Source organism: Medicago sativa, chromosome 7 (genome assembly GCF_051527215.1).
Source record: "Medicago sativa cultivar Bolivia chromosome 7, Bolivia_mono, whole genome shotgun sequence".
Classification (NCBI taxonomy): domain Eukaryota; kingdom Viridiplantae; phylum Streptophyta; class Magnoliopsida; order Fabales; family Fabaceae; genus Medicago; species Medicago sativa.
In genome coordinates this window covers 98103530-98115144 of record NC_140755.1, presented here as the reverse complement: position 1 = coordinate 98115144, position 11615 = coordinate 98103530, and the positions used below count along the sequence as shown (strand labels likewise).

The following is an 11615-nucleotide window of genomic DNA, read 5'->3' as shown; positions in this document are numbered from 1 at the left end:
GACCTTATTATAAGAAGAAAAACAAAAAATCATCAACATCAATACAATCATTAATTGTTGTAACTTTTTGAATGTTTTTTTTAATGTAGTCAAAAAACAAATGGTAGTCAAAAAACTTTTTGAATGTTTTTATATATATACCTATACTTATTTTTTGAATGTCTTTGAAAGTAAGTTGTGACTTTTTCTTATAAATATGACCAATTATTATTATTTTTTTTAAAAGTTTTCTTATAAATAGGACTGGAGAGAGTAATCATTTTGGGTTTTTAATTTTTTTATTCTTGTAAAGTTTGTAGAAATGAATTACCAAGAATCAAGTGTTCAGAATTTTGAGAAATTTATCTGGAAGATTGAGAATTTCTCCCGCTTGCAAGGCAAAGCCAAGGAGATACAATCTGAGCCTTTCGTTCTTTGCGGCTATCCATGGTAAGGCATTTGAATGATTGTAAATACATGTTGCAGTAAATCACTTCACATGTCAATACACAACTTTAAATGTTGATATCTTCAATTATATATAGTAAAAAATTATAAAAGTTTAATATTTTGAAAATATTTATCGAGACAAATCGAACAACATCTTACATGACATTTATATTCAGTCAAAGTAAGTTATATGAATATATTTATCGAGACAAATCGAACAACATCTTACATGACATTTATATTCAGTCAAAGTAAGTTATATGAATAGTGCATGATGTATTTTGAAACGAAGGGGTACACTCTTTGACACAATTTATTGCATTTGTGTTTTAATCTGATTTGGTTTTGCTTTAGGAGGGTGTGTCTGTTTCCAAAGGGGACCAAAAATGCAGCCAACCACTTATCTATTTATTTGGAGGCTATGCAAACCGCTAACATGTCTAGGGGATGGAGCAGAGATGTGGAGCTGAAGTTCGCTGTTTTCAATCAGCTCAATATAGACAGAACAGTCACAAAAGGTGTTTTTTCTCTTCCCTTCGTGCAAATGGATTTTAAAGGGGAATGGATTCTCTCTAGTGACCGGAGGGTCCAGTGAAATCCTAACCACTGAATAATAAATACACATGAGCAATTAAATGTTACTCCCTCCGTTTCAAAATACATGTCCAATTTTTGCAATGTGCACTATTCACTTGACTTACTTTAACCATACTTTTTTAACTAATGTATAAATACAAATATTAGCATGTAAGATGTTGTTTGATTTGTCTCGACAAATATTTTCTAAATATTAAATTTTTATAATTTTTTACTTTAGATAATTAAAGATATTAACGGTCAAAATTGTACATTGGTATATGTGAAGTGGTTGACTTGGACATGTATTTTGAAACAGAGGGAGTATAATTAAGAGAGATACTCCCTCCGTCTCACAATAATTGTCTTTTTACCATTTTTTCTTTTTCTCAAAATAATTGTCACTTTAGAATATCAATGCAACATTTATTACTTTTTTCCATTATTATACCCTTATTTATTGAATTTCAAACAACTTAACTACTCCACTAACTACAATTAATAAGAGTATTTTAGTAAATGATATTAATTTTACCATTGAAATCAACACAATTAATCATTTCTTTAATAATCGTGCACAAACCTTAAACGACTATAATTTAGAGACGGAGGGAGTAATATATGTAATGATTTTGATCTTTGACCGGAGAAAACCGTAGATACTTTCACACGAGAGAATCTTCTCCCATTCCAAAGTTCGCTGTTTTTTTTCTTTTCTTCATGCTTTATGTATTTTAGTATTTTATTCTGTTAAACATTGACCTTTCAATATGTCTCATTTTCCTTTTCACACAACTAAACCCACTCTTGATACATGCTTTTGCCAGAATCTGATCACGAGTTCAATGCAAATGAGGAGGCCTGGGGATTTTCCTCTATCATAGCATTATCTGAGCTTAAGAATCCTGAAAGAGGATTTATTGTGAAGGATGCTTGTATCGTTGGTGTAGAAGTTTTTGTTCGTAAGTCAACAAACGAGAAACCACTAAATCAAGCTCTTAAATTAACTACATCAGTGACAGGTGGATGTGAAACAAGCAACATGGAAGTGGAGGTTTGCAATGAACAAGCTGATGCAGAGTTGGCATTGGGGAGAGTTATGTATTTTCTTAAGACTAAAAAAGTGAAAGACATGAATGAACAAGCTTGTAAGGATCTTCAAGCTTTATGGGATGAACTCAAGAAATTTAATAAATTTGATGCGGCTTGGCTAGAGCCCACTGTTCAATCTTCTTTAGCAACGAGAAGCTATGTGGAGAAGGCTCTGGAGGCTGAAAAGTTGAAGGAGTATATGGTAGCTCTAGAGCTTGAAATGGAGAGGGTAAAGACAAAGTTGGATGTTGTTGAGGTTGATCGTGATGTGGAAAGAGACATATTGAAAGGGAAAGGCTTCAAAGAAATAAATTTAGATTCTAAATTGGAGTGAGACTTGGAGACCATAGATCTATAGCTAAATTTTGTTTTATTTCACTGTCTTTTTTTTTTTTTCTTTCCTTTTCTTTCTAAACTGGATTGATTTCGATGTCTTGAAAGATTCATCTTTAAAAGTATTTTATGAAAATGTGTTTTCTGACCTAGCTCTTTTACATAACATACCTTATTTTATGTTTTTGCAATGATGGATACTTTATTTTGTGTGGTATCTGTGTTAGAAAATAAATAAATGACAACACAAAAGGTAAATAAGTAGATGACAAATGTTCTCCATTGCATCTTATATCTACGATAATATGTATAATAAATTTCTCTTTCAATTTTGCTTATTCTTTCTTTTCAAGTAAGAAATCATAGTTATTCAACTTCTCTCATTCGTTGATTTTAACCAACATAGCCTTTGTTTTTATTATTTTTGGTCAAGAAACCGATCAGGGTCATACTAACTAGTACCCCTGAAATACACAAATTTCAAGATATATTTCTTTTTATAATTCTTTAACAAGTGTCCCTTAGCACACCACTCACCATAACAATATATTTGCTCAAAAAATGTTTCACTCTTTAACTAGAATATATGTCCATTAAAATTGATTTTGAAAAAGTGTATGATCGTCATAATTGGAATTTTGGTGAAAATTGTCTTAAATAGTGGTAGTTTCCTCCATACCTTATTAAAAATTATTCAACATTGTGTATTACCTCTCCCACTTTTAAAATTGTATTAATGGATCGGTTGTCTCAAATTATAGTTGATCAAGTGTTGGCTCAATATTGGAAACCCATGCAAATAGGTAGGTAAGGTCGTCAAATACCCTATCTTCTTTTTGCCAATGACCTTCTTTTGTTTGGAGAGGCCTGTATTAAACAAGTTAATTGTATTATGCATTGTCTGGAAATAAATTTCAGACAATGAAAAGTGACATTCCGTGCAATAAATTTCAGATTTCTGGAAATTAATTGATTTGCCTATGCGTGTTCAAAATTTTAAATGTTCTGCGTCGTTCGTGTTTCACCCTCTTGTGCTCCATAAAAGAGAAAACAATCATTTGCAAATAAAAGATGAGAGATAATAGAGGCATTCATACAAAAAATTTGGCACCATGTATGCCTCTGCCTTTTTAATAGAGTTGAAGGACCTTAAACACAGATGGTAGATAAGTATGGTGATAATGGATCCCCCAGAGAAAACCTCTTTGTCGTATAATCGGGGCAACGGCATTTATGTCGAAAATCAAAGAGTAATCCCTCGTTCTTAAGTGGTTGGGATTTGAATGAGTACATCATGACGTAGGTGTCAACCATTTCATTTAGTTTTGTTACTTATTTATAGAAGAGAAATGTTACTAGCACTCTCTTTTTAACATCCTCTCTTACATTTATTCTTCTATTAGATGAAATTCATGTAAGTCTCACCACTTTAGGTGAGATCCATTATAATATTTACATTCAAAAACGATTTCATATTCACATAAGGTAAAAGGTAGTAAATTTCACGTTATTTTGTTTGTTTTGTTTATCGTTCGCACATGACAAAAAATTGTTCAGTAGTTTGAAGCGACTCTTTTGTAAATCAAACATGTTATTTACAAAACTGAAGAGATTCATGAGTTTCCATCTAGTCACTAGTCATAAAAAACAAAAGTAAAATAAATAAATGCAGTAATTAAATTAAAACAGGGCCGTCTCAATGAAATAGGAGGCTCGACTCTCTTTTTAAAATAGGCCCATAGTAAAATAAAACGTAATTTTTTTTGTAGCTAAACTTCATTAAAAAAAAATAAGAATCAGAAGAACTTCTAAATATGAAAGGAATTAAAAAAAATTAAGTGAAAGAGGTGAAATTTATCTAACGGTGTCGTTTGGATTTGTCACTCCTCTGTTGTGGAAAAGGGTAAAACGAATGGTTTATGCGAAGAAAAAAATGATTGTTGTGATTCTTTCAATGAAATAGCTTTCCAAATTGACTGATTAAGTGATTATACAAATTATGGGTGGTTTGATAGGATCAGATTTATGTACAAAAAGGAGAACTAGAGTCTAAAAAAAAAACTCAAACGTGTGCATAAGAAAGAAAATGATATAACATATATTTTTTTATTTAAGTGGGGGGTTGGTATTAGACTTAATTTTTTGTTTGAGTCCCGTAGCATTTGGAGGCCCGACCTAGTTGAGCACGTTGCACTCCCCCAAGGCCGGGCCTGAATTAAAAGGTTCGATAAATTATTAGTATCGGTAACCAATCATGTATACTCTTTTTTTAAAGTTGTGCCTTGTAACGTAATCTTACCTCTTCTGCTGCTTCTTTTTTAGCTAACAGAAAAACTATCTCTAATATACTTTTTTTTTTTGAAGAAGCTAAATAGCCCACCCAAATTGGCACCGGAGAGAATCGAACGTGAGACCTTGCGGAGGAGCACACTCCCAAAACCCAAGCCAATACTTATATATATATTTATTTATATTTATATATAAGTAGTTGTGCAGCACTGCCGGTACATATCTTGATCTTATGGTTAATTCTTTTTATGTGTGACGGGTACGGGCTCTACTGTGTCGTTAATTATAGTGTAAGATACTGTTTTACTATTCAACAAAAATATAAAGATAGTGTTTTACTGTGTCTATTTTTGTTAATTTTAACTGCATATTTTTCCCATTTGTAGAAATGGAGCATCAAGAAATGAAGGATGAGATATTTGAGAAATTTACATGGAAGATTGAGAACTTCTCTCGTTTGAACACTAATGAGCTTTACTCCGATTCTTTTGTCCTCGGCGGATATCCATGGTATGAATCCGAATCACTTAGAAATTTTGGATATATATTTTCTTTTTTATGAAAAATTTATAGGATATGTTGATCTTTGATACCATTTATTACATTTTTGTATTTTGATCTGATTTGGTTTTGGTTTTGGTTTAGGAGGATTCTTATGTTTCCAAAAGGGAACGATGTAAACAACAGTTTATCAATATATTTGGAAGCTATGCAAACTGCCAATATGTTTAAGGGATGGAGCAGAGATGTGAAATTTAAACTGCTTGTATTCAATCAGATCAATGCCAACATGACAATCACACGAGGTAGAACTCTATCCCTTTTGACGGTAGAAATTTTGTGTTTCAAATATGCATGTGGTATATGCAAATGAAACCAATCATGACATGTCATACAATGTTAGTGGTACATCCATAATTTTTAAAGTTTAAAATAATATTTTTTTTTGAAGAATATAATAATTTAATTTATATACAATGTTAGTGTGAAGAGTTTTTTTTTACTTTATCAACCAATCATGACAGGTCATTAGAAACATTTTGATGTGCTGTCAATTTAAATTGTTTTACACAAACGAACACGGTACATGATTATATGCAGGGGCTGGAGTTCGAAGCCAGAACACCCCACTTATTCACCTTGGAAAAAACGAATTCTAACCACTAAGCTACTTAAAAAAGAAAAAAAAACGATAACTAAAAAAACTACGAAAGTATATATTTTCTTTTGAGAGGTAGGAAAGTATTATTTGCTTCTTTATTTTATTTTGTCGTTTCATTCATTCATGGACTCTCTGACCCTTGGTAGTAGGGAAATGCATATGATCCAATTTTCCTTTCAAGGATTGGAGTGGTGGTGGAATTTAGGCTCACTTGACACTACCCAATTATGCAACAAGATATTAATAAAATGGCAAAATTACACTTTTAGTCCCTTAACTTTATTTTAGGTAACAGTTTAGTCCTTTATCTTTTTTTCATTTCAATTTTGTCCTTTTGATCCATTTTCATATGAATTTTTAAGCTTAAAATTCATGATTTTATTTTCTTATGGTCTTTCAGTCTTCAAAATTATGATCCTTGTCTATGATTGCATAAGAATATTAAATTTGAAGTTTGAAAATGTATATAAAAATTGACAAAAAGGACCAAATTAAAATGAAAAAAAGATAAAGGACCAAACTGTTATCTGAAATTAAGTTAAGGGACTAAAAATGTAATTTTGCCTAATAAAATTTATCTAACTATATATCGTTTTTGAAATTTACTCTTGTTTCTCTGAATTTGTGTGTTATTTACTAAAGTGAATTACATTGTTGGACAAAGAGATTTATAAATTTAATATTAGTATTGTCGCTAAAATTGTAGAAGAGAGAATTCTAACTACTAGACTACTTGACAAAAAGTGGTAATATTATATAATCTAGACAAAACTTTTCTAGTGATCTTTTAACTTAATTTACAATTTTAAATCGATTTCCTTTTCTAGATAACAACTATACTTTATCTTTTTAACGACGGCAAAATTGGACCTTTATTATTTTTCCTCCTAAAATCGTAAAATATATAAATTATATTGACCTTCTTTTGAAATGTATTTTGTCATAATGTTTTCATTTTTTAATTATACTGTCATTTTTACACTATAATTTAGAATGTATTTTGTCATAATGTTTTTATTTTTTAATTAAATTGTCATTTTTACTTTATAATTTAGAATTTGGATGTCATTTTGACTAGTATTCTACGAATGAAAGGATTCTGGTTTCATTTTAATGAGATGTGAATTGGACCATGAAAGGAAAGACATGCCAACAAATTCCATCTTAAACGAATGTCAATTTTCATGTTTTTAGATGAAAAATCACTAATGGTTATGGCCCCACCATTTTATCGTTTAGAAAAATAAATGACATTTTTATCTAAAAAAACAAATAAATATTTTGTCTGAAGCTTTAGATTAAATTAAAGGACTATGATTAAGGTTTGCATCTAATCTATCACTGCTCTCATGCAACCATGTTTCCATATCTCGTTTTAAGATATCTTTTATGACTATCTTACTTAAAAATTGCTTTCATGTGTTGATTTGATTACAGTATTAGGCATAAATTCTTTTTTATGTAACTAAATTGATTCTTCATACATCAATTTACCAGAAACTAACCATGAGCTCAATGCAAGTCAGAAGAACTGGGGTTTCCATACTTTCACGAGTTTAGCTCAGCTTCATGATCCTAACAACGGTTTTATCGTGAAGGATGTTTGTATTGTTGGAGCTGAGGTTTCAGTTTGTAAGGTAACACATGAGAACAAAGTGAATCAAGAAGCGAACTTAGCTGTTTTCCTAACATCTGAAAGTCAAAATGTGCATATGGAATTGGAAGTCCCAAATATGGAAACTATTTCACCAGTTTCTACACTAGTTTGCACTAAACCTACTGACACAGGGTTGTTCTCACCCTCAATGGAAAAAATTATGGATTTCAGTAGTGTAGAACAATTAGAGGAAATATATAATCCTTCACTTATTGAGTCTCAGCCGAAGAAGAGTCGCGTGATTACCGATTTGGCATTTGCTGCATTAGGGAGGGTTTTTTATTTCTTTAAGACTAAAAAGGTGAAAGATATGAATGACCATGCTTGTAAGGATCTTCAAGTTTTATGGGATGAACTTAAGAAATTTAGATTTGATGTCACTTGGCTAGAGCCTCATGTTCAATCTGCATTAGGAATGAAAAGTTATGTGGAGAAAGCTTTGGAGGTTGAAAAGTTGAAGGAGAATGTGGTAACGCTAGTTCTTGAAACGGAGAGGCTAAAGGCAAAGTTGCTTGCTGCTGAAGTAAATCTTGACATAGAAAGACGCTTGTTGAAAGCAAAAGGCTTCAAAGAAATAGATTTAAATTCTGAATTAGGATGTGGGAGTTGGAAGCCATAGACCTATAGCTAAATATGTATTGATTTTATTTTTCATGTCTTGAAAGTTTAATATTGCAAACAATATCCATTGAATGGTAAGTTACTTGTATAAAAAAGAACTCCCAATTGCAGGTCCTATAGGCGATTAAACTATGGCAAAGAGGAATCTTGTAATTGGAATTGGCAACAAGCAGAAAATCAATAGACTGATATTCGGTTTCGGAATACTTCTTGTATACCTTCCATAATATAAATTTTTGCTTCTCAAAAAAAGGTGTTTTTGATGAATCTAGTGTTTCACTGTGAATGAATTTGGATGCACTTTTTCCTTCATGTTATCAGTTGCATTTGAAGTTGTGATCACTCTGTATGATCATAAAACACCTAATTGGTCTCATCTCTGTAACAATGTTTGTGGAAGTTATCTAATGTGTAAGATTATTAATTAACCCAAACATTTAGTAAGATATATTAATCAATTAGATTATGTAGTTGCAAAAAAAAGTTAGACAATTAGATTATGTTAAAATTAACCACTCTGTTCAGGGATTTATCGGATTTTTTTTCTAGGTCTTCCTTAGTCTCTAGTGATTTGATTACACTTCATAAGATCTGTTTTTCTTACTACATAATCTACATATCTTTTCTCTACATGTCCCAACCACCTAAACCGAATCTCCACCATATTTTCTACAAAAGATGTTACTCTCACTCTCTCTTTAATGATGCCATTTCTAATCATACCACACATCCAACACAACTCAGTCATCTCTATTACGCTTAATTTATTCTCGTGTTAGTTTTTAGTTCCAAACACTTTGTCTCAACAACATCGTTGGTTTCACAATTGTCAGATGAAATTTCTCCTTAAGATTTAGTGGTTTTTTAGTCGCACATAAAACGGAGCCCTCATCCATTTTAACCACCCCGTTTGAATTTAATGGTTTACATCTCTTTCTATTTCTCTGTCGTTGTTTACTCTGGACTCAAGATATGACAATTAAGATTGACAAACATAAAATATATATTTTTTAAATGAAAAATATTAATGTGTTAATTGTTATGTTAATTTTTTTTTCTGGTCAACTTCGATCCTAAACCTTTAACACCTTTAATCCCTTAACTCAAACCTCTTGAGATATACAACCCCTCTAAATCTATTTAATATTATCTACACTAATCAAAAATTTATATTTTGTTGAGATTGTCTAATATGAACTCGGTTTTAAGGTGAACTCTAATTTTTTTCTTCACTTTTTATTATTATCAAATTTTTTTTTTTTTTTATAATAAGAGGAATATGTTCCCCTTTTTTATTAAAAATCGTAGATGTCTATCTTAGATCATTTGTTGAGAATGAGAGTGATATTTTTTTGAGAATATTTATGATAATGATATTAATTCTCCGTAATTGGCAAAGATAATTTTATGTCTACTCTCTATTTCTAAGTTGCGTCTTCCCCTGAGAACTTTATTTACGCATTTTGATCTTCATAGTCCTTCACTGTCTTTAATTTGTTGATCTATTTTTAACTTCACAGTTTTTTTTTTTCCATTTTTTTTAAGGAAGTTTTTTTTTTTTTTTTTCCATTTGTTTTCCAAATACTTTTTATGAACTTCCACATTTGTTGTTCTATCAAGGGTAACAATCAATTTCTTTTAAATAAATCTTTGTTCTTGTAGTTGTAGAAATGGAGCATCAAGAAGAAAAAAATGTTGAGATATTTGAGAATTTCACATGGAAGATTGAAAACTTCTCTCACTTGACTTCTGAGAAGATATATTCTGAGCCTTTTGTCCATGGCGGCTATCCATGGTACATTATTTGGATGAATGAATTCCCTCTGTTGGATACTCGATTTATTTATTATATTTTTGTGTTTTGATCTGATTTGGTTTTGGCTTAGGAGGGTTATTCTGTTTCCGAAAGGGAACGATAAATACAACAGCTTATCAATTTATTTGGAGGCCATGCAAACTGCCAATATGTCTAAGGGATGGAGCAGAGACGTCAAATTTACGTTGTTTGTATTCAATCAGTTCAATTCCAACATGACAATCACATATGGAAGTGGTATATTTTTTTTATAGACCTCAATTAAAAGGTTTAGCTGAATTGACCTCAATTAGCCCAGTTTTTATATCTATTTTGTAGTTTCTTATCTCATTTTTTGTCCTGGACTACATTATTTTATTGTGTTAAACGGAGATGGAAATTTTGTCGTGGCAATTTCTTAGAGGGGTGCTTTAATTGAGTTTACATTTCTTTATACGTTAATTTTTATTATGCAACTAAATTGACTCTTCATACATGAATTTGCCAGAATATCATTACATATTTCATGCAAATGATAATACCCAGGGGTTTCATTCCAAGATTCTTGCATTTAGATGCGCTTGATGATCCAAACCAGGGTTTTATTGTGAAGGATGCTTATATTGTCGGGGCAAAAGTTTTTCTTTGTGAGTCACGACATGAGAAGCAAGTAAATCAAGAAGCTAGCTTAACTGTTTCGGGGACATATGGAAGTCAAACCGGGCTTACCGAGGTGGAAGTACCAAGGCAAGAACCAGAAGGTCAAGACCCAATTTTGGAAACTCATTCACCAGTTTCTCCATTAGTTTGCGTTGAACCTATTAACCATACTGATGTAGAGTTGTTCTCACCCTCAGTTGGAGAACTTATGGATTTCAGTAGTGTAGGACAATTAGAGGAAATACGTTCTCAACAATCGAAGACAGGTTGCAAGTTTACTGATTTGGCATTCGCCGCATTGGGTAGAGTTATTTATTTCCTTAAGACTAGAAAACATCACTTCCCTATGAACTTATAAAGCGTGAATGTTGTGAATAGTTAAACCATTTCCTTGCTTAAAAACTGTTCTCTGTATAGCATATTAAATCTATGTTAATGAGTTATGACACATTGTTAATATTCATTAGTCATTTACTGAACGTAATTAATATTGGATTATGTGGAGTGGCTAATGTATATGAATGGTAACTTTACCTGAATAAAAAAGAACTCCCATTCACAGGTCATATTGGCGAATAAACTATGGCAAAGATGAATCTTGTAATTGGAATTGGTAACAAACAGAAAACCAGCAGTTGGCAAACACGTTATAATTGAGTTATGTGTTGTTTTTGTAAAAGAAATTCACTCCTTATTAGTGACATGTTAAGTGCTATAAAAACATGTTGAGTACAGTTACTAGACTGAATCGATTCATGAACATCCTTCTAGCTCCAATTCAAAACTCTTTCATTTGATTCAAACGCTCAATGTTTAATTACTTCTCTGGGCAGTATTCTCTATTTCCTGATGTCTTTTGAATGTACATAGGGACTCATTTTTGGATTACTTCTTGGAGAAAGATTGGGGGTGGGGCTACATTTCTCTATTGGCATGATGTTTGGTTGGTTCTTCCCCATTCTGTCATGTGTTTCCTAGACTATATTCTGTCTCAGAACAAA

The 11615-nt window shown here is 31.5% G+C and overlaps 1 protein-coding gene and 2 pseudogenes across 3 annotated transcripts; all 3 read left to right on the top strand.

The window, feature by feature from the left end:
* Positions 1-301: 301 nt before the first annotated feature.
* Positions 302-2447, top strand: LOC146910938 (MATH domain and coiled-coil domain-containing protein At2g01790-like; annotated as a pseudogene).
* Positions 2448-4681: 2234 nt separating this feature from the next.
* Positions 4682-8365, top strand: LOC146910937 (MATH domain and coiled-coil domain-containing protein At3g58200-like). Of its 2 annotated transcripts, none has more exons than XM_085726349.1 (4): positions 4682-4934; positions 5106-5229; positions 5365-5525; positions 7379-8365. In XM_085726349.1, exons 2-4 carry the CDS (start codon positions 5108-5110, stop codon positions 8155-8157), a joined length of 1062 nt encoding a protein of 353 aa, XP_085582475.1. In that variant the 5' UTR covers positions 4682-4934; positions 5106-5107; the 3' UTR covers positions 8158-8365. The 2 variants fall into 2 exon arrangements, with proteins under 2 accessions (XP_085582475.1, XP_085582474.1); XM_085726348.1 differs by having other exon boundaries at positions 4774-5009.
* A 1009-nt stretch (positions 8366-9374) lies between these two features.
* LOC146910936 (MATH domain and coiled-coil domain-containing protein At3g58370-like) lies at positions 9375-11084 on the top strand (annotated as a pseudogene). Its single transcript, XR_015018233.1, has 3 exons — positions 9375-9954; positions 10046-10212; positions 10463-11084. The product of XR_015018233.1 is annotated as an MATH domain and coiled-coil domain-containing protein At3g58370-like (transcript).
* Positions 11085-11615: the final 531 nt, after the last annotated feature.

Bases quoted from the DNA above. Each gene is read 5' to 3' on its own strand.
- LOC146910937 (XM_085726349.1), top strand. From the start codon at position 5,108: ATGGAGCATCAAGAAATGAAGGATGAGATATTTGAGAAATTTACATGG. The intron at 5,230-5,364 runs GTATGAATCCGA...GTTTTGGTTTAG, and splicing joins GTCCTCGGCGGATATCCATG to GAGGATTCTTATGTTTCCAA. The intron at 5,526-7,378 runs GTAGAACTCTAT...TCAATTTACCAG, and splicing joins CAACATGACAATCACACGAG to AAACTAACCATGAGCTCAAT.